This window comes from Leptodactylus fuscus, chromosome 4 (genome assembly GCF_031893055.1).
Source record: "Leptodactylus fuscus isolate aLepFus1 chromosome 4, aLepFus1.hap2, whole genome shotgun sequence".
Taxonomy (NCBI): domain Eukaryota; kingdom Metazoa; phylum Chordata; class Amphibia; order Anura; family Leptodactylidae; genus Leptodactylus; species Leptodactylus fuscus.
In genome coordinates this window covers 55,826,769-55,850,645 of record NC_134268.1, presented here as the reverse complement: position 1 = coordinate 55,850,645, position 23,877 = coordinate 55,826,769, and the positions used below count along the sequence as shown (strand labels likewise).

General features: G+C 39.5%; 1 protein-coding gene across 2 annotated transcripts in view; it reads right to left on the bottom strand.

Moving 5' to 3' along the window:
• Nucleotides 1–23,877, bottom strand: part of TOX (thymocyte selection associated high mobility group box) — a 219,660-nt gene that overhangs the window by 7,882 nt on the left and 187,901 nt on the right. For both annotated transcript variants that reach the window (XM_075270543.1, XM_075270544.1), the window contains 2 exons: nucleotides 12,099–12,179; nucleotides 5,831–6,214 (listed from right to left, as the gene is read on the bottom strand). In XM_075270543.1, coding sequence (XP_075126644.1) covers nucleotides 5,831–6,214; nucleotides 12,099–12,179 — 465 coding nt within the window. The remainder of the gene's footprint in view (nucleotides 1–5,830; nucleotides 6,215–12,098; nucleotides 12,180–23,877) is intronic.

Genomic DNA, 23,877 nt, shown 5'->3' with positions numbered 1-23,877 from the left:
GACAGAGGAACCTTTGGAACCTGCACCCCCTATGACTACACCCTTGCAGAAACATTAAATCGACCACATGCTTTATATAGCGAAACACTGGTCTAGCCAACAGCCATCTTGCCTGACGTTCTCATACATGAGGACCGAACTGGGAGAAGGGAGAAAGATGTCGGCAGACTCATCTGGCAGGAGCTTATCTCTATAAAAGCAGATGGACTTGGCGGCAACATCCAACTGTCTGATCTTTATCTTCCCACATTCACCATTGTGAAGAGTTGGAAAGTCTCCATAGACATTAAATGGCTGGATGGTCGATAGGTCCAGCTGATACACACCTAAGATGTATGGCCAGTGTTAGTGTTGTGTCTACATGTAAACCCAAATTTTGGACCAATTCAAAAAAAAGTTGTAAACACAGATCCTTAATAGGCCGAGAGGTCGAGGTCACTCATAAAGGTTGTGGGTGACAAGACTGGAATAGTTATGTTATGTAAGAATCTGTGGCCCATGACTATATCATGTTTGTAAGGAATGTAAGTTCATCTGTTATGTAGCAAGGCCTGGATTCTTTCTGTTTGCTGTGTCACCCATTTATTAGTTGGTGGGAATTTCTCTCCTGCTTTAACCAGCTGGCTTATATAATGGTGGTCTGAACTGGTTGTATTTCTCACCCCTGACATAGTAATAAATACTGATTCCCTCTGCACATTTGTACTGAGATTATTTATATATGATAATACATGGACAACATTACTGATCTATTATCTATGCACATACATTTGGATATTTTTAGATTCTAACCCGGTGCATTTACGTTTTCTATCCAGATCTACAGCTATAAAGGATCCTGTTACAATGGTTTTTATAAAGCAATTATGCATATAGTTTTACTTCCAGAAATGTTAATGTTAACATGTTAGGAATCTGTTCAAGAAGGGAAGAAACCCTCAGGTCAAATAATAAGGCAAATTTAGTGCAAGTGTCTTTCTCATACAGGGAGATTGGTTTGTCAAGGTCAGGGTAGAAAAAAATATCTGGCAGAGGTTTGATTCCATTTTCTAGCCTGAGGAGAAATAAATGACTCCAATCTACATTGCTGTGAAGAGACAAAGATTGAAAATAGCTACAGAAATTAACAATATGGCATTGGTTAAACATAGAGGTGCTTCCATCTCAAGACAACGTGCGTTGCTTCAGTGTGTTATACAAAAATAAAGTCAGATTTTTCAAGGAATAACCTCTCATCCAATCGTAAGATCCTACCCAGTGCCCATGATGGTTCCCCAACAATGGGCACTGCCCCTGTCTACACCAAGGTGAAAAAATATTTTAAAAAATTCAATGAACAACAAGACACACACTTATACAAGAAAGCAGAGGCAAAGCAAGGCCATTCTCGATCGCATGCAAAAATATGTAATACAAAATATGTAAATGGTACACGCTATATTTCCGATTTCACTTCTAATAACAGAACAGCCTCGAATAACAGCAAACACGCAGTCAATGTAAAATTAGGCTGTTTCAATCTATTTGGACACATATGCAAATTTTCAGCAGATTTATTAAATGTTCCGTGCTCTTGAAGACATCAAAAGAACAGAATATGTGAATACAATAATCTATGCAATTCTCTGGGACTGTATAATTTAGCCATAATACTGATTTGTCTGAAATCTACTTAATGTTTGTATTTGATGTGAAAAATGGGTTTGCAAAAAAAAATCTGTGTCACTGTAACTTTTTTTGAAAGCTTTGTGTCCCGCATTGGCTGAAAAAAAATAGTTTTTATTAATTTTTTTTTATATTTTTTTTTAATTTTTTTGTGATTATTTTGAATAATTTAGTCATCTATCAAATATATATATATATATATATATATATATATATATGTATATATTGTATCTAACTATAAATACTCAGACAACATCACAGGACATCCCTGAGGATTTTAACTATGCCCTCTTTATAAATGGGTGAACTTCAGCTATCATCAAACCACGGATCACAAGGATATCACAAAGGGAACCTCCTTTTTTGATGTACATAAAATATACTATTTGCAAGTCTAAGGGGTTAAAGGACTTCTTAAGTCCTGGTTATTAGAGAAGTAGTGGGGACATCAATCACAGTCATGCTCCCAGAGGTGATGAGAGTGACACTGCCTTTATATTTTATTATTCAGTTCTCTTGTATAGTATTCTTATAGGATTACATAAAGAGAACCTTTCTCCCCCTCCACCAGCTTCATCTTTTTACAGGTATTGCTCCATTGATTCCAGCACAGGGTTTTCTCTAGCAACCACTGTTCCTAAACAATCCGTACAATTAGTTTTGGTGCCTGGTATACCAAAACACCAAATTAACAGTAGAGGGCTCAATTAGCATAATAGGCACCAAACTTAACTGCCCCATAGTTTGGTAATGGGGAAAGGGGGTTAAAGAAAAATTTCAACTGAGTGAGAATTGGCAGAGCGGCACCTATTAAAAGATAGAAAGTACTGAAGATGGTGGAAGGGCTGAAAGGACCTCTTTATAAAGAGTAATTAGGATTTAATGAAATAGGAATGTCCCCTATATGAATCAGAGTGTAATACTGCAGTAAAGTCCACACAATCATGCATAAAAAGTTATCTATTAATACAACTGACATGAGAAGATGTCCACAGGTTTCTATGAAAATAATGGCCGACTACTAGGGGCTACAGAAGATGGCCTATAGCAGGGGTAGGGAACATATGACTCTCCAGCTGTTGCTAAACTACAACTCCCAGCATGCATACTTGCTCTGCTGTTCTTGGAACTCCCATGGAAGTGAATGGAACATGTTGGGAGTTGTAGTTTCACAGCAGCTGGAGAGCTGAAGGATTCCTAACCCTGGCCTATAGCAATAGGCTGATCGATGGATGGTTTCCATTAAAATAGAATTTACCAGTTGGAATAGACCCTTTTCACTCTTGTGACATTTGGCCTTGGACTTGCAGACTAAGGCTGAGGCCCCACGTTGCGGAAATGCAGTGTATTTTTATTGTAGATTTTGTTGCGGTTTTTTGAGCCAAAGCTAGGAGTAGATTGAACAGAAGGGAGAAGTATAAGAACTTTCCTATTCACTTTGTATCCAATCTTGGCTTTGGCTAAAAATAAATTACAGCAAAATCTACAACAAAAAAAGCTGCTTTTCCGCAACATGGGGCCTCAGCTAAAAGTGATGTTCATCTGTTTGCTCCATTAGTCAGTGACTACTCTGTAGGTGTAAGCTGGGAAGTCACAGCATCAAAGTGTCAATGTATAAGGGTTAAAAGATGAAAAGCTGGAGCCCCTTAAACTCTGCTAACCAAAGTGGCCCATGTCATGTCTGACAGGCAAGCTAGAAGAAATAAAACCTACGACATTGGTGTTGCCAGCTCTGGAAGTCGCTTTGGCAGTCTAATTAGTTTCCATGCCCATTCTACTGTTTTTATTTGCATTACTTTTCATGCAGACTTCATTTATAAAGAGACACAGAAATGAACAGGTTATAAAAAACTGATACTATTAATGGCTCCAACAATAAATTCCAACTTCCAAGACCTCTCATTTTACCATATCTGCCATGATTCGGCTATTAGAACCAGTTACTTAAAAGAATCTCAAATCTGAAACACTCCATCCACCACTAATGAGCCAGAACTCGACGTGTTTTCCATTTGTCATTGTTCATTATCTTGAAAGCAAAGAATATATTATACAGTTCTAAAAAAGAAAAAAAAAATCCAATATTCGCCGCATAACCACTACTGGATATTTCAGCCTAAGATTTAAGGCTCATGTTCAAAAGACTATTACCAAGTCAAAGTATTTCTAGATCTCCAGAATGCCCAATTTTTAGCGATTTTTTTTTTTTTTTTTTTTTTAATATTAGCCTCATAATTCAGTGCTGAAAAAATATAGAAATAAAACTGCCTATAAAAAATGGTCTAATATTTTTTTTTACATGTGGTATGCACAGAATATAGTAGATGTGCAACCCCGGAGATCAAACCAACCCACAAAATCTATGTAGGTTTCCTGTTTCAAGGTGGGAATATTCCATCAAATACTATGCATTATGTTTATGAAGTACGGCTCTGTATGCATAGCGTACAGGCTTACTGTCATGTGTATGCACACAACACGTATACATCTAAAGGGTGATACATCTAAAGGAGCCCACTGTTAAATTAATGTGTCGCGTATTTTCTTTGCCGTGACACACTAAAACATAGACAAATGGTATGTTGATGAATACTAACCATAGAGTGGCAAAAAAAGGAAAAAAAAATAAAATAAAAAATACTTTAGCCTCTGTCTAAAATGGAGGTCTATGGAAACAATGCATATGCCTGGATTTTTCCCCCAGTATATATTAGGCTAATTGTATGGACACAGTGTAAGAAATCCTCATATTTCACAAGGTATTCCGGAAGACATCTCCTCATCATTAAGATACCCCTTCCATTGAAAACACATGCCCTAGCTTATGCATGAGTAGATCATCTAAGCCTGAGGCCCAACATTGCGAAAGAGCTTTTTTTGTTGCAGATTTTGTTGCGGTTTGGTTTTTTGAGTCAAACCCTGGGGATGGATTGAGCAGAAGGGAGAAGTATAAGAACTTCCTATATATTTCCCATTCCATTTGTAGCCATTCTTGAATTTAGGTTTCCCATTTGTAGGGTCCACTTGGTGACCCAACAAGCGAAAACCTAATCCACTTAAGGCTAAGGCCTCATGTTGCGGAAAAGCAGCTTTGTTGTTGCAGATTTTGCTGCGGTTTTTTTGAGCCAAAGCCACAAGAGGATTGAGTAGAAGGAGATGTATCTGAATTATCTATATATTTCCCATTCCTCTTGTAGCCATTCTTGACTTTAGTTCAAAAAACCGCAACAAAATCTACAACAAAAAAAGCTGCATTTCCGCAACGTGGAGCCACAGCTTTACCCTTGGTTCACATGTGCGTTTGGTAATCCGTGAATGGAGTACTGAACTCATTTGCAAGTGGTGAGCAGTGAAAGCACATGGATTCCCATAGACTATAATGGGGTCCATGCGCTTGCCGCGAGATCTCGCACAAGTCATGCAGACAGAAAAGTAGGTTGTGAACTACTTTCCTGTCCACATGTTCCCTGCAGAGTTCTCGCAGCAAGCACACGGATCCCATTATAGTCTATGGGAATCCATGTGCTTTCACTGCACCAATGGAATGTGTGGGACTTAGCAGAAGATGGCAAGACTTAGCTCAAATGTTCTTCAATTTTGGACTACACAAGCTGTAGGCCATGTCCAGTGCCTAATCTTATTCCATACTGGTGCGAATGAGGGGAGATAAAATAGATGTCCACTGGGACACACAAAATATCTTTTTACTTTTTATTTTCTTAACCAATAAAAAAATGCAATATGGAAAAGAAAATAATCAAGAATGGGAAGCTTTTAGAGTAAATGTCACAATTCTTTGTATTTCATCCTCCTTGAAGAGTAAATGACAATAATTGTTAGTCAACATGAAAGCAAAGCCCATCGCACCATTGTTTCAGAACACTTAACTGAATGACTCACGTAGTATATATAGACACGTAATATTCATCAGCCATATATAAGTCTTTAGAACCAGTATCTTTATCCAAGAACATTGTAAGAAAAAAGCAACAATTTAATGACCAATTTGCATACCGTTATCATTTACCATTGCCATCCACATCTACATATACTACACAAATACGTGCACAGTGAAGTAGATTTTTGCATGGGAACAATATAAAACGTATGATGAGGTTGGATGGTTAGTTTTATGTTATATATAGAATATGATGGATTGACCAACCTGCTGCATTGCTGGTGAGTGCAAAGCCGACTGGCTTTGCATTTGTAGCTGGTTTCCAATGGACTGCTGCATGGACAGTGACTGGTGCTGCTGCATGTGCATGTGCTGGTGGAGAGGTGGACTCATCTGAAGAGATGGAGGAGGAGATACAGCCATGCTTGCTAGGGAAACAGTCACTGGCATTTGGTTGCTGGGTTTGGGAGCTATGTTTCTGTTGATACCGGGATGCATGGCGGATAAATGTGGATTCATTGCTGACGGTTGGTGATATGGGGAGTTGAGATACAACGTGGAGTGTTGCTGTGCGGGTCCATGGAAAACTGGAGGCTTTGAGATCATTTGAGAAGGCTGAGACGTCTTGACATCAACAGGGTCATTGTAGCTCTTTAAGAAACGAGAATAGCAAAAATGTTAATATCTGTGTCAAAGACATGTTTTTGGTCAAAATTAAGAAATAATGTGGCCTAGAATCACTAGCTCTAGCTTGGCCAGGCCCTACCATATTTATATATACGGTATATATATCTGAAATACCATGCGGCAGCATCAAATACAGGTTTATTGGATGTAATGTACACAAGTTCTGTAAGGGTATGTTCACACGGAGTTTGCAGGCTGATTATGATTCGGAATCCGCCTCAAGATTCGCCTGCTCATTCATTTCAATGGGAGTCATTTGCAGTTTTTTTCCCGCTGCAGTAGTAGCTGCCGCTGGGCCCCCTAATTTCCGGGGAGAACGGGAACCTTTCCCCCATTTTGAATGTAGCTGTCAGGCTATATGCTCACCATGCAAATTCATTAATATGGGAATGTGTTTGAGCAACGCACACACTAACAGTCCTCTACGCCATTCAAAACAGGGGACAAAAAGTCTCCCATTCTCCTGTTCAGCGGGAGTCTGATACATTGGACCCCCACCGATTTGCAAGTTATCCCCTACCCTATGGATAAGGGATAACTTACATTGATGGGAAAACCCCTTTAATTCAGGTTTGTTGCAATCTAAAATCATATTCTTGTAAAGAGTCAATAAAATGTCAAATATTAAATATGTTTCATACTGTATAAAGAGCCGCTCATTTTCCTTTCTGTCATTTCACTTGCAGTAAAAATATGAACAATCTTTCCTTGGCCAAACACCATATAATTTATGGTTTAATTTACAGTATTTCTTAAGGAGCTGTCAGATTTTCTTTTTTGCTACATGTCATTTTGTATTTAAATAGAAGAAATGGTGATAATATATGAGTTCATAACTAGGAGCTATTTGCTTTAGAATAGACAATAAGTGTAATCATAAAAACAGATGAAATCAGCAGTTCCATTTCCTGCCCTTTAATATCAAAGTACATTCTAGATGGACTGGAATAAAAAATATACATTTTTTCCAAGCAAATTACATCAAATCTGTAATGTATTTTAAGGAAACATTTTCCCTTTTCACTGCCTTCTCGGAGTGCAAGCAAAATCTTAGTTTATAGCTAGTTTGCTTAAAAAGCGCCTGATGTTTAATGTATTGATATATTTCGTAAAACTTTTGGGAAGATATAAAGGTAAGAGCACAAAAATAAGTGACTATATATTAAAGGGGATGTGCACTTTGCAACCTTTTTATTGCTCAAATGTATCTAAAATAAAATATAAAGCACCTTTGCAAATAGTCGTGATTACAAATATCCTACTGTTTGGGTATACAGCCCCTATGGAGACTTCTGTTTACACATTTAACCCCATGCTATCCCATGTATGACATAGTGACGGTACAGTGGTGTAACTAAAGTCTTGTGGGCCTGGTGTAATCTTTTGTCCAGGCCCCCCTACCTCATCCCTATAGTGAATTCTTGATAGTGATGGTTACGGGTGCTAAGGAGTTTAATCCACCTTAGTATGGTTAGGGTAATCTGTGGGTCTCCTTGGTTTATGGACCAGATGGAAGCTGCAATCTCAATACTGATGCCAGTGCTTATGGGCTCTCTAAGGCTCCTGGGCCCCAGTGTGACTGCACCCTCTGCACCCCATCAAGTTACACCCTTGTGATGTGGATGCAGATAATGATACCATGAACTGTTATGAATATTATTCCCACATCATTAAATACCCAATATATTACCGTATATACTCGAGTATAAGCCGACCCGAATATAAGCCGAGGCCCCTAATTTTATCACAAAAAACTGGGAAAGCTTATTGACTTGAGTATAAGCATAGGGGGGGGGGAAATGCAGCAGCTACTGGAAAATTTCAAAAATTAAAATGGTCAGAGTTTTTGGGTGCAGTAGATGCCGGGTGCTGGGAAAGGGGAGGGGGTGTTTTGGTTGTCTGTCTGCCCCCTCCCTGATCTTGAGGACTGGGTTTTTTTCTTCCCCCACTTGGAGTTCAGTCTGGCTGAATATAGGGGATCTGCAGTGCTCCTATTAACCCCTTCCCGACGGAACAGGAGCACTGCAGATCCCCTATATTCAGTAGGGGACTTTCAGACATAGGGATACCTAATGTGTGTGTGGTTCACAGTAATTTTCTACTTTTGTATGTATTCTAGGGAAAGGAGGGATTTAGAACTTTTATTTTATTTTATTTTTTTTAATCTTTTTTTTTTTTTTTTTGCACTATTTTATGGGAGATTCTATACATTGATATTGTGGCTGGACATAGACCCCCCCCCTTCTTAAAAAAATAAATAAATAACATTTTTTGGAAGGGGGCTTTTTCAGCACAAAAACTGGGCTGAAAAATTCGGCTTATACTCGAGTATATACAGTAATTTTGCTTCGTGTAATAGTTCCGTTACATACCCCAATGGCTCAGGATACCCTCCATGTAACTCAGCTGACTTATGTGGCCAGTACTGATGTGAATGCAGGTTACTTAATGTAAAGTGCTAGTTCTGGTTAGAGAGAAGATCATTAGTATGATAAATTGCATGTTCAGTGGCCGGAATTTTGATTGATCTTCATCTAAACCCTCCAGGGAATAGCAACACATTACAAATTCAATTAATGAATTTGTGCAAAGTTTGGACTTGGTCAATTTATAGAGTGAATATCCGTTATTTCTCCAGGGAGCAGATCCAGTAATGAAGGAGCTTTATATATTCTACAATGTAAACATACATTCACCAGAAGAGCAGAACAATTTGTAACCTATTACATATAGCATACAAGTATCACATAAAATGCTGGGTGTTTTTAACGATATTTGTAAGGAAATTTCACGTTATAAGAAACATTTTGTGTTGTTGTTGACTGTAGTTAGATATAGTTTACAGATATAGGAGACCTGCCACTTAGTCACTGTTTCTGCAAACCTGCTAGCATACTTGCCATTCATCTCACCCCTTTCATAGGATGCTTGCATTACAGAGCGCAGAGGCTGCTGTGATCACAGGATTTTAATATCTCAGCAATAAGGATGTATAGGACGGCAGTAAGTCAAGCTTTCAGGCCAGGCTGTATAATCTACATCAGGCTAAGCAGAGATCACTCCACACACAGAACTAAATGATCCTGAGTCTCTTTTTCCTCTTAGTTGCTATGACCCCTAGTATCTTTTTCTATCTGCTATTCTGGGCTTGTATGTGTTCTTTCTTGTAATATATTACTATATTATCCATGCTGCTGTAACACACTGAACATGGTGGGACTATTATCTTATTTTATCTTATCTTTCTCTTCACTGGAATTTAATTTGCCTCATTGAAGCAGTAAACAATATAGAGCATAGTTTTAATTCCACATTACAACATGTTCTAACAGAAAAATCTCTGGAGATACTTTTATACATTGAAACAGGCATATGATCAAGTTGAAAAACATGTCAAAGTTTTCAAAATTGCTATTTCTAATTTGTATTGTGAGCCCTACAGGAGATGGGATATGGTAATGTGGTTTTGGTTACAGGTAAACCTAAGGGTATGTTCACACAATGGAATTTGCATTGTGCCGTGTGAACTTTCCACGTGGCTAGCCGCGATGGCATACCGGCCTGAATGGATTAGGCCTGAAAAATGGGGCTAATCGGGAGGGAGCCTAGTGTTGCGGTCACCGGAGCTCAGTCAGCCGCTGATTCCGCAGCAAGATAGGGCAGCTTACTTCTTTTTCTGCTACTAGCTAGCGGAAAAAAGAAGTGAGCAGCTCCCATTGAAGTCAACGTGAGCCGTTTTTGGAGGCGGATTGCGCGTCAAAATCCGCTCCAAAAACACTGCGTGAACATACCCTAATAGGGTAAAGACTAGAGATGAGCGAACACTAAAATGTTCGAGGTTCGAAATTCGATTCGAACAGCTGCTCACTGTTCGAGTGTTCGAATGGGTTTCGAACCCCATTATAGTCTATGGGGAACATAAACTCGTTAAGGGGGAAACCCAAATTCGTGTCTGGAGGGTCACCAAGTCCACTATGACACCCCAGGAAATGATACCAACACCCTGGAATGACACTGGGACAGCAGGGGAAGCATGTCTGGGGGCATAAAAGTCACTTTATTTCATGGAAATCCCTGTCAGTTTGCGATTTTCGCAAGCTAACTTTTCCCCATAGAAATGCATTGGCCAGTGCTGATTGGCCAGAGTACGGAACTCGACCAATCAGCGCTGGCTCTGCTGGAGGAGGCGGAGTCTAAGATCGCTCCACACCAGTCTCCATTCAGGTCCGACCTTAGACTCCGCCTCCTCCGGCAGAGCCAGCGCTGATTGGCCGAAGGCTGGCCAATGCATTCCTATGCGAATGCAGAGACTTAGCAGTGCTGAGTCAGTTTTGCTCAACTACACATCTGATGCACACTCGGCACTGCTACATCAGATGTAGCAATCTGATGTAGCAGAGCCGAGGGTGCACTAGAACCCCTGTGCAAACTCAGTTCACGCTAATAGAATGCATTGGCCAGCGCTGATTGGCCAATGCATTCTATTAGCCCGATGAAGTAGAGCTGAATGTGTGTGCTAAGCACACACATTCAGCACTGCTTCATCACGCCAATACAATGCATTAGCCAGTGCTGATTGGCCAGAGTACGGAATTTGGCCAATCAGCGCTGGCTCTGCTGGAGGAGGCGGAGTCTAAGGTCGGACCTGAATGGAGACTGGTGTGGAGTGATCTTAGACTCCGCCTCCTCCAGCAGAGCCAGCGCTGATTGGCCGAATTCCGTACTCTGGCCAATCAGCGCTGGCCAATGCATTCTATTAGCCCGATGAAGTAGAGCTGAATGTGTGTGCTTAGCACACACATTCAGCTCTACTTCATCGGGCTAATAGAATGCATTGGCCAATCAGCGCTGGCCAATGCATTCTATTAGCTTGATGAAGCAGAGTGTGCACAAGGGTTCAAGTGCACCCTCGGCTCTGATGTAGCAGAGCCGAGGGTGCACAAGGGTTCAAGTGCACCCTCGGCTCTCCTACATCAGAGCCGAGGGTGCGCTTGAACCCTTGTGCAGCCTCGGCTCTGCTACATCAGAGCCGAGGGTGCGCTTGAACCCTTGTGCACACTCTGCTTCATCAAGCTAATAAAATGCATTGGCCAGCACTGATTGGCCAGAGTACGGAATTCGGCCAATCAGCGCTGGCCAATGCATCCCTATGGGAAAAAGTTTATCTCACAAAAATCACAATTACACACCCGATAGAGCCCCAAAAAGTTATTTTTAATAACATTCCCCCCTAAATAAAGGTTATCCCTAGCTATCCCTGCCTGTACAGCTATCCCTGTCTCATAGTCACAAAGTTCACATTCTCATATGACCCGGATTTGAAATCCACTATTCGTCTAAAATGGAGGTCACCTGATTTCGGCAGCCAATGACTTTTTCCAATTTTTTTCAATGCCCCCGGTGTCGTAGTTCCTGTCCCACCTCCCCTGCGCTGTTATTGGTGCAAAAAAGGCGCCAGGGAAGGTGGGAGGGGAATCGAATTTTGGCGCACTTTACCACGCGGTGTTCGATTCGATTCGAACATGGCGAACACCCTGATATCCGATCGAACATGTGTTCGATAGAACACTGTTCGCTCATCTCTAGTAAAGACATATAAACATACATTTTATTACATTGATTTGTGTCTACGCATCCTATTTGAGTAACTGGACTACAGATGGTTTTTATTCTAGTTCTATAATACACAAATGAACTAAACTCCTAAATCTGTACATTATAATAATTGTCTTAGAAACACAAAAGTTACTAAGTACTTAGGTTCAAACAGTTGCAAATTGTGAAATCAACTTTGAGAAACTATTTAAGTGATATTGGGAAGACATATGTCATAAATATTTGACATTACCTTGGATACAAGACTTGCTCGGTATGCAGCCAGTTGTTTGAGATATTCTTTTTTGGCAGCTTCAGTTTTCTTCTTATACACCTGCAAATAATACACATGAAAAGATTAGAGAACATTTTATAAAGACTCTTCACTGTACATACTAATGAGAAAAGCAAGCATTTCCATTTTTTTTAAAATCAATATAGTCTTCTTGTACAGCCAGAATATTAATACAAATTGATAAGGCAGAGAACAATTTTTACATTTACACCTGGCTTTTTCCATAAAGTTAAGCCTATAATTGAGAGAGTTGTGTATATACTGTATGTAGCCACTGTTGTCCTATGGCCAGCTCAGAGAAAATCTTCCTATAACATTTATAGATTTTTTTTTTTGTCTTTATGTTTAATAATCTTTTATCTATTTTGTCAATAACAATTAAAAAATGACAATATATAATGTATAATTAAAGCCACAATTAAAGAGGATCTTTCACCATTTGGGGCACATGCAGTTTAATACAGCGATAGAAAGCCGACAGTGTGCTGAATTCGGTGCACTATCGGCTTTCCCGTTCTGTGCCCCCAGTGAAGAGCTGTCGGTGCCGGTACCGTAGCTCTTCACTGTCAGAGGGGAGTTTCTGACAGTCAGTCAGGAACGCCCTTCCTCACAGCAGTGTCTATTGCGCTGTACTGTGAGAGGGGACGTTACTTACCGCCCAGGGATGATGCTGAGCGATGAAGAACACCCCTCCCTCATTGCTCTCACAGTACAGCACTATAGGTGCTACTGTGAGGAAGGGCGTTCCTGACTGACTGTCAGAAACGCCCTTCTGACAGTGAAGAGCTATGGTACCGGCACCGACAGCTCTTCACTGGGGGCACAGAACGGGAAAGCCGATAGTGCACCGAATTCAGCACACTGTCGGCTTTCTAGCGCTGTATTAAACTGCATGTGCCCCAAATGGTGAAAGATCCTCTTTAAAATAATGCTCAAAAAAGCAAAAGGATAATCTTCTGCCATACAAAAAAAAAAAAAAGACAAACATCACTTATTCCCTACTGGATCCAGTGAAATACATATCCTCACATTACCAGATGAGAAATTACAACATCTTTGCACCCTGTGATTAGTACAACTGTTTTCCAGGATTTGTATCCAAGAATATGATTATGATGTAGTACAAGATCTGCTATTGTCTGAATGTTCTGTTACTTTCCATCGTAATATATCCAATGCTTGATTTTTTTCCCGAATTCAAGAAAACAAAGCCAGCGATGGAATTTGGAGAATGTGCTAATTTCTTTTAAAATTCTAATTTAAAATACCAATGCTATATACAACAGCTCTGTTGCCATTTACTTGAACAGGATGAGAGCTGCTTCCGGTTGTATACCTTGTATTCAGCTTCGGAAGGCCAAATCAGCTGATGGTTTCAGCGTCTTGTGGATAGATCATCCGCGTCCATTATACATGGATCTTGGGAACCCCTTTAGGCTAAGGACCCATGTTGCAGAAAAGCTGCTTTTATGTTGCAGATTTTGTTGTACTTTTTTGAGCCAAAGCCAGAAAAAAAGCAGTGTTTCTGCAAGGGGTCTCAGCCTTAGGCAGCAAAACAGCGCTCTAGGAAAAACCATGGCGGCAACACATTGCGGTTCTTCCCACAGCGATTTAGACAGTAAGTTCACAGAGGTTTCCTCTGTGAATTTCTGTTACAATTATAACTATGGGGAAACTGCTGACATTTCCATAGGTATAATAGACATGCTGCGATTTCCAAAACCAGGCCGGATTTGGCAATCGAGGCATGTCCACACCACACTTTCTACCGCAAAGTGGGCATGGGATTCGCTATAATCCCATCCACTTTGCCCTTACTGTAAAATACCACGATTTTTCCTGCGGAGAAGCGTTTCCGTCTTGTGGGGACTCAGCCTTAAGTAGTGTTGAAACTGCTCAATTTACTGCCATTTGCAAGTGTTCATTTCAGTTTTCCCAGGGTATGATAAGATCTTCTTCAATACTCAAGGTGAATAATAAAAATCTACAAGTTTCGAAATAATTCCTACAAAACGTCATTATGCCGGAATCTTGGAAACCCCTTTAGGCTGAGGCCAAAATTGAAGAAAAGCAGCTTTTTTGTTGCAGATTTTGTTGCACTTTTTTTGAGCCAAAGCCAGAAAAAAAACGTGTTTCTACATTGGTTCTTAGTAGAGATGAGCGAGTACTGTTCGGATCAGCCGATCCGAACAGCATGCTCGCATAGAAATGAATGGACGTAGCCGGCACGCGGGGGGTTAAGCGGCCGGCCGCCGACAAAGCGGAAGTACCAGGTGCATCCATTCATTTCTATGGAGTGTGCTGTTCGGATCGGCTGATCCGAACAGTACTCGCTCATCTCTAGTTCTTAGCCTTAAGGAGTGTTGAAACTGCTCAATTTGCTGCAATTTACAAGTGTTCATTTCAGTTTTCCCAGGGTATGATAAGATCTTCTTTTGAACCCTCAAGGTATTTGATGGTCTTGGGTCGTGGTGAGGAATAAAATCTACAAGTTTTGAAATAACGCATAGAGCATTTCAGTACAAGGCTCCAATCCAAAAAGTTCAGATAAGTTCAGATAAGTGAGACTTCCATTGTGCTTGGAAGTAACCTACTAATTATTCCCAAGACACTTTCATCAAACTGACCATGAAGGAACACGTCTAAAGAGTGTGAAAGCACCAATAAAGATTAAGTGATTTGATTGACTTGACATAAAAGTAATGGAATTACAGTAGCTCCAAGAAAGAGACATCAGTTTTTGGGCTCTGAGGATTTGTCAGCTCATAAGTGTAATTCTGCCTTTCCATATCCCTGCAGCTTCTAATTTAGCAGGACAGGCTTATAATTGAAGCAAATTAACTATTTACTCTTGCTACTTCTACCAAGGGAGGGAAGGACATACCAGCAGGAAGGCTTGCGTGGGAAATGAAATTGTTCTCACTTGTGTCAGATTTGCCCTTCTATAACACATTAGCAGTAATTTCATGAGGCGTCAAACATTGGAATAAATACTGAATAATAAAATAATGAGGTGTTGCTATTGAGTCACGCAGCTATAGCTAATTTTACGGCATATGAATTATGCAGACTAAAGGGAGGCATATGTTACAGGAACAGTTTGCTCGCTCGTGCTACCTGATCATTAAGATCCCACTAGGAACCCTGAGAGAGTCGATACTATTCTTAAGTCAACCCTTCTCCATACTTGCTGCGTAGAGCGACAAATCTCAGATTTAAACACAAGGATAAACTCAAACTTGGGGTTTCATATTTTGGTTCTTCCTATAAACATATGTGTATTTGCCTCCCCGGTTGGCGCTTTAAAGTCATTGACAGTAATGTAAACAAGAGCATTTTGTTTGCAATTTGCAGAATCTATTACGGCCTTACTGTGCTTCCAATTAGAGATGCAAAGACGATTTTGTACGTTTCCATCTGGTTTACGTTCAACACAACTTTCATTTTTCACTTAACTATTTTACAAAACAGAAAAAATGACCTCAGTGTTCCCGTGAATTGTTAGTCTTAGTAAAAATAAGAAGCATGTTTAAGTCTCCCAAGAGTATTCAGTAACGTAATGAATAAAGAAAGGCTCATATTTAAGGGACTTCTCAGCAACTGGCTGGTAGTAATTAAACTGCTGCCTGGGGTCTGCTGTAATGGGCCCCGGATTATGAATACTGATAATAATTAAAACTTGATTTCTCCCCAACAGATAAATGTAGTGATGATAATAATGGGGCAGGAGAATTGCAATCTGTTATTTAACTCCTAACATTTCAATGTTCTCAACAATATTAGGATTTCAATGGAAAGTATGGTATAATCCCTCATCTCAGGATGACTATGGTGTCTTGCAACAGCAAATTATTCCAAAACTCAACTGCTATCAATTAGAGATGAGCGAATACTGTTTGGATCAACCGTTCCGAACAGCACGCTCCCATAGAAATGAATGGAAGCACCTGGGACGGCGACCGGCCGCCGGCAAAGTGTACATGCCAGGTGCTTTCATTCATTTCTATGGGAGCGTGCTATTCGGAACGGCTGATCCGAACAGTGTTCGCTCATCTCTATTGTCAATCTATTGAACCCTTAGCTAGACAGATATCCATTGATACATGTGGGACAGCAGTAGATTTGCCATCTTTGGGGCACTCCAATACTGCCTCCACACATAGTATACTTTGATTGATGTTCACTATGGGGTTAATGGTTAATCCCAATCCTGACATGGTTTGGTATCCTTTTTCCTCATGGTAATATTTTCTGATGTGACAATTTCTTAAGGTCCTTTTCTTATACATTGGACATGGGACTTTTCTGTAATATTTCTTGTTGATGTCAGGAGATATTGTAGTGGTATACAACCTTTTATATATTAGGGGGTGGGAGGTTGGACTAGCCACTTACAATGGTGGCTGTTTTCTTAGGCCCAGCTCATATCTGCGTTGGGGTTCCGTTTGGGGAGCCTGCTTGTGGACTCTCTAAATGGAAACCTATACCTATTGAAAAGCAGTTACCTAAGGAAACCCATGGACCCCATAGACTATAATGGGGTCCGTGTGGTTTCCACTCAGCTTCCACTTTAGGTTTAAGCAAACACCACCAAAAATTGAGTCCTCAGGGATGGGTCTTAAATTACATAACTAGAATGTTCACAAGTCACTTGCATTCAGGTGAAAGTTATCCTCTCATACTTGATCAGCAAACTTCTGCATGAAGGGCACATGTGTCCCATTATAAAGCATATTGAAATGGGTGACCCTAATGAGACATTTCTCTCAGGCAGGGGTGTAGTCGTTGGAGGGGTGGCAACCACAGCATGTGCCCCAGATGCTGAAGGTCACCTGTTGAGATATAGAGTAAGGGTGGTGAACTGATGTACTCATCTCAGAAGTTACTATATTTCATGATATCTGTGTGATTATATTGACCTAAATCAAATACTGAAGACTGTATTTCATATAATTGGTTGAATGCAAAAATAATTTTATTTGCAGTGGTGCAACGTACTGTAGACCACCATTAGACTCTAAGGTTTCATGCATACAATCATGTGCTTGCCATGTTTTTTACAGCTAGCACACAGCCAGATTAATTTCTATAGCCTCATACACAAGCCCATGTATTAGCCTGGGGCTAAGCTTAGGACACGTCTTACACCTGTCAGTTATGTGGCCCAGGCTCCCCGAGACGTGTGAATGGGGCCTTGGTGGCACGGGTGCCCTCATGTCCATGTTGTTCAATAACAGCCCAAGTACATACACATGGTTGTGCACATGTAGCCTAAAGTGGTACAAATACATTCATATATAAAGTTACATATTACATATTAATAACACATGGAAAGGTACCCCTGAAAAACTTGCTAAAACATAACTTTTAATGATCCAAATAAAATTGTCGTTCCCCCCCCTAAACATTTAGATAAAACAACAAACAACAATAGGAAGGGACTGTGTGTTCTCACAGACTCCCAACCCTATGTTTAAGACAGAATAACAAATGAGGAGAGGGTGGGAGTGTCCCTAATTGCTTCTGTGTATTTGCCTGTGATGTCTCACTGGCGATATCTTAACACCAGAACTCAAACGAGACCCCCACTCCGTTTCCCCTCTGACACTCACTGTGGTATCTATGCGGTCCTAACCTGTATAGCAATGGTCGGTCAGGTATTTAGTGGTAATAGCAGGGATATATTAACAACCCCAATAAATATTTTATGGGTTGTATCCACCAATGTTCTATACCACCTATAGCCTCAGATGTAGGCTATAGGTGGTATAGAACATTGGTGGATACAACCCATAAAATATTTATTGGGGTTGTTAATATATCCCTGCTATTACCACTAAATACCTGACCGACCATTGCTATACAGGTTAGGACCGCATAGATACCACAGTGAGTGTCAGAGGGGAAACGGAGTGGGGGTCTCATTTGAGTTCTGGTGTTAAGATATCGCCAGTGAGACATCACAGGCAAATACACAGAAGCAATTAGGGACACTCCCACCCTCTCCTCATTTGTTATTCTGTCTTAAACATAGGGTTGGGAGTCTGTGAGAACACACAGTCCCTTCCTATTGTTGTTTGTTGTTTTATCTAAATGTTTAGGGGGGGAACGACAATTTTATTTGGATCATTAAAAGTTATGTTTTAGCAAGTTTTTCAGGAGTACCTTTCCATGTGTTACTAGCCAATCAGTTTGGTACTACCAACCCAGTGTGTGCATATTACATATTAACTTGAAGGGGAAAAGTCAGATGTTTTGACAGATGCAAGAAAATGAATCGATCCTCAAATATGGCGCGGGAATGGAGGGTTATTGGACGAGGAACATTCTGGAACAATTCTTAATGGTTTACTCAGCATTAACAATGGAAAGGCAACTTATTGCTGGTGATTCTGATCATTTTGCTACTTATTTCCTTTGAGATATAGAGTCTTATTCTTAGCTTTGTTACATTTTTTTTCTCTACATGGCAGTCCTGCAGCAACTTTATTGGGGGTTCAGACATGATGTGGAATCCAATGACCATGAGAAATATGTAACCGATTACCGCAGAGAGGTCAAATACTGGAGATATATCATCCTGATAAATTGTTCCTTCTGACAGAAAAGTCAAGAGTCATGAAAGATGGTTACACAAAACACCCAAAGCATAAATCATATAAGACAAAAGAGTGAAGTAAACGTTTAAAGGCATACCAAGCCGCAACGTGTAAATTTAACATACCTTAAAGAACAGACAAGAAAGTACAGTGAGCTGTTAAGACATGGTCCGGGTGACAAAAAGATTTTCAGGATATTAAAAGTGACCTATGTGGCAAAAAAAAATTGACTATATATAAAATATGTACAAAGTACTTACCTGGTATCCTGTAATGCTCCAATTGCTCTCTTGGGTTCCTTGAATATTAAACTCAACACTTAGTGTCACCGACGATGCCGCCATAGTTCATAGATGATCCCTTTCCCTAATGTCTGATGGTGTACCACCACCAAGGCACCACTGTCGCTAAAACACAGACCCTACACCAATCTGTCAATGGAGTAACACTGCAGTTCACTTGAACCACCACAATGAAGTGGTGCACCGATCCTATTACTTGAATAATACATGCCGCCTATCCGTTAGGCACCTAATGGCTCCTAGAACAGATTATCCATGTGGGGCTGGCTTACACCATACAGTGAGCCATCCACCATATATCAGCATATTAAGAAATATTTCCAGATTTGAGAAGCAACAATTTTGGTAATTCCAGACATTCCTCAAACTGACTGGGTGAAGTCTGTAAGAGGCATGGCATCGATGGTGGCTGGTGGTCTCAAGCTATATAACGAATACATTGGATTCCTCATTTGCATTCATAATAAATATGTGCCATAGTTTCTTTCCTGGTGTCATTGGGTTGGAGAACCCTACCATGAAGCACCATATATCCAGGAGTGTTTGGTACCACTGATATCTTACAATGGGGTGTTTGGACAGAACTAATGAGATTACCAATAAATGGCATTATAAATGACTTGTATATGTGTACAGTATATGGCACAAAATTAAAAGCAAAAAAAAAATAATAAAAAATAGAGATGGGAAGAAAGTAGAAAATCCATTGGAAGCTTGGATTGTGAAACTGACCCTAAACTTTTAGTATCTTACAAATTGAACATATATTCCGGCAATGTTTCATTTCAGAATGGGTATGTGGCTTTGGAGAGTCTAATACTAAAATATTGGATTATATTTATTGTACCGCTTGATACCGTATGGTTTTAGACTATAACATAACGCATTTGAAGTAACTCATTGATATATTCTTTAAGACATTCAGGATATCAAGTTTTCAGAAGCCCATGTTAGCTGATACCATACGGTAATCTGATCCAAAGAATATTTTAGGCAGAGTATCTAATAATTTTGCTCAATGAATCTAATTTTGAAAATAAGGGATAGTAGATTTGATATTGCTTAAAAACGTCTTTGAAATGCGCATAGTAATGTAATGTACCTAATTTGGTTAAGTCTTTAAGTGCCAGTGACCTTGTACAGCGTCGGAGGAAGTTCTTTATTTAGATTCATACAAAGTAGCCATGAGAACCTATATGGAAAACAATTCCAACCCTTCTACTTTTCATGATGGATTTCTCCTTTATTTAAAGCTTAAGCATGAACATTTTTCTTTTATCCTATGATGTATTCTGGTGAGGCAAACTAGACTTGTATTGATTTTTTTTTTATTTAGTTACAAGATGTCCAAATGTTCAGTATCTGGACATAATGTGTGGGCAGAAGTAGGGATGGGTGAGTGAATATTGGCCATTATTTGCTGGAATAATCAGATAACAGCTTTGTTAAAAAACCAAACCAAAAACATACCATAGCATGACATTGGGCACCCTAATGTCACACGCCTCATAGGAACTACTAAACTATGTGGGGATACTGAGCGGTCATTAATCTATGGCGGGAGCCACGGAGGGGATATTATATATATATATTTTTTTTGTAGATTGTGAGCCCCGTATAGGGATCACTATGTACTTTTTTTTTCTCCCTATAAAATCCACTCAAACACAGGAAGAACATACAATCTCCTTGCAGATGTTGTTCCTTGCAGGATTCAAACCTGTCCACCACAGTGCAAGACGCACCTTTTAATGGTACTTTGCTCAAATTCAGAGGGGGAACCTGACAGGGGCTCCTTTTATGAGCTTCAAAAGTTCTAAAAAGGCCATGTGGAATGGAGTAACCCAGATTAGACCACCAGTGTAACAGCAGGTCTAGTGCTGTTCTTTCAAAAACTCCCAGATCCCCCCTATAGAAGTCTATAGGGAAAACAAGGAATTTAAAATTAAGTATTTTTTGAAAATACAGTTTTTTGCAGTATTTTTCCCCACAATGTGTGTATAAAATTAGTTACGGTATAATATTATTTTTGCTAATACTGTAAAACGTTACATTTTTTTTGTTGTTGTGTTTGATTGTGCAATGTGAGGCCCTAGCCTTAGATACTGCAGGTTCTCTTATTTTCTACAACCTGAAACACTAATACAGTATAAAGAGGTACAAAATGTATTTTTATACAAAATATCTACCTCGCCGTACATTGTTCATATGTACTCAAAATATAAAGGGATCATTAGAAAAAAATAATGAATAGATGGACATCAGCAATACAAAAAACAGAAACTAAAATGCTACACGAAAGAGTCCAAAAACAGTTAGATCAATATAATAATACAATTTTCTAGCAGCACAAGATGATGGTTGCTTCATCACAGTAATGGGATTCTATCATACATATAGTAACAATCATTTTCTAAAGAACATTTCATTGATCCGACTATTCTTCTCTAAAGAAATTACAACATTACTCTGTACAAAAAATAAAAAACACAACCCCCACTCACGACTATCAATCCCAAATATACCAAAAACTCATCTCTTACAAACTGATGTGGGTGTTCAGAGGAGCGAGGAAGTGTAGCAAAAATACAATGAGAAATAGACAGATAAAAGGTTAGAATACTACTAGTGTTTGTCTTCATGGATTTACTAAAAAAAAATTCTCTATTCTGCTTTTTAGAAAAATAAAAATAAAAATTTCCAGTAATCAAGCTAGGTTTCTTTATACACAGCCATATTCTGGATTCATGCTGCCTGTATAGGACAGGTTGTGTGATTTTTGTGGAAAGCAAAATGTAGGAATTTCATGTAACACACCAAGTGTAACCTAAGAACTGAGATGGGGATAAGTAACCAATTTACAAATTGGCCAGTGATTCAACGCACACTCCGATATACTGCGAGCTCATTACAACAGTGGGAAAAAATTATTAACCAAACTGGCAAGTAAAATTCATAGAGTTGGGCATATGGCGTTTCCATCTTGCTTTATGAAGTGTCATCGCATTACTGCTGACTTAAGTTGGCCATATAGGTTAGCTTTTGGACGGCTGTAATGTTACCAGTGAAAAGATTCTTTTTATGAAAGATCTCAAAATCAATATTAAGACCAAGAATACCCGATCAGGGGCCAATTTAGTGTAAAAAGTAAAAATAATGTCTGCATAAATTAGTCGATAATAGGTATAAAGTAACCGGTTATGCAAAACACTTATTTTCAGCCAACCACTACAGTGGTCATTCCTAGTATTTTGTAAAACTGCTCATTGACCAATGAAAGTCCAATGTATATTTCCCACCTTTAGGGCAGGGCCCCACGGGACGGAAATGCTATGATTTGCCTGTGGCGGAAACACCGTGGGAAATATCGTGGTGTTTTACAGTAAGAACAATATGACTGAATCCCAGTGAATTCCATGCCCACTTTGCGGTAAAAACTGGACCAGTTTTGGAAATCTCAGAATGTCAATTGTAACAGAAAGTCCACGGAGGAAAACTCAGGGCTCGTTCACATCAGCGTTGTGAACTCCGTTATGCAGGTTTCCGTTTCCTGCCTAAAACAGAGGCAGGAGACGGAAACCTGCAGGAGTCTCTCTCACCCATTCAGGGCTCCGTGGGGGCCGTATCATCACTTCCAGGACTCCTCCTCCAAAAGCAGTCACACCAAATATTTATTTGATTTAAATTTTTATTTTGCACACTCTATTTTAATTATTGACAAAATCTATTAACTATTTTTGAAAGCATTCCTTTTTTTGCAACATTATTTCCACAATGGCCTAAATCTTTCACAGTACTGTACGCATATTTGCAACATCATGACCTGTACAATTACTACCACATTAATGGACTGGTCACTGCCTCCTGTAGCATCAGCATCCTCATACACTTCTAGATGACTATTGTCTTGCTATAACTGTATATAATCAGAAACAAAGGCCACTCAAAAGTATATTCATACACTAGACATATCAAATGAGAATGGGGCCAATGGACTAGTCAATGCCTCCTGCAGGATCAGGATCCTAGTACTCATCTCCTAAAGTAATATTGTGTTTATTACATACAAACCTTATGCAAATGCAAGTTCAATTTCTAATGTTCCTGTGAACCTTCGGCACATTTTATAATCGATTTAAACAGCATGTGCTTTATTGTGTGCATTGTTATAAAGCAAATGTTTAGTCTGTGCATGGTATGAGAAGGGTATCATTTCACTTGCTGGCTCCAGCAACAGAATAGTTTGGCCCATGAACTGCAGAAAGTCAATCAACTGATATGTAAGAGTGTGTTAGTTAGGAGGACTATCAAGAAAAATGCCTTTCATTAAATTAGTTCAAGAGTTCAACCGCAGCAATCCTTCCAAGCAATAATGTAGCTACACATGGCAAGCATTGGTTAACGCTCCTTCTGCTTCATGTTTGCTATCTCAGCCTAGGTAAATTGTAGAGATGATACAATGTATACAATTTCTATCTCTCTTAATATAAAAGCAAAAAGATTATTATAATAAACCATATATTATATATAAAACCAAGAGATAATATAAGCTACATAAAGACACAACCCAAAAGAAGAGGAACAAGGGTGTGTGTACTAAATAATAAAGTCTGCGTCACTTTACAAAGCTTGTAAGATCGGTGGATCTGTAGATCTTAGAAATCTTAAAAATAAAGGTTCAGTCAAAAGAGTTAGGCTAGATGCACATGACCAAGGTGCACAACATCTGTGAAACACATCCATTTTACTTGCAGGGGTACTCATTTTTATGTATCCCCTCAGATTGTCCTGTCCTACACCCTCCCTCCTCCCTCAGACTATCCTGTCATACACCCT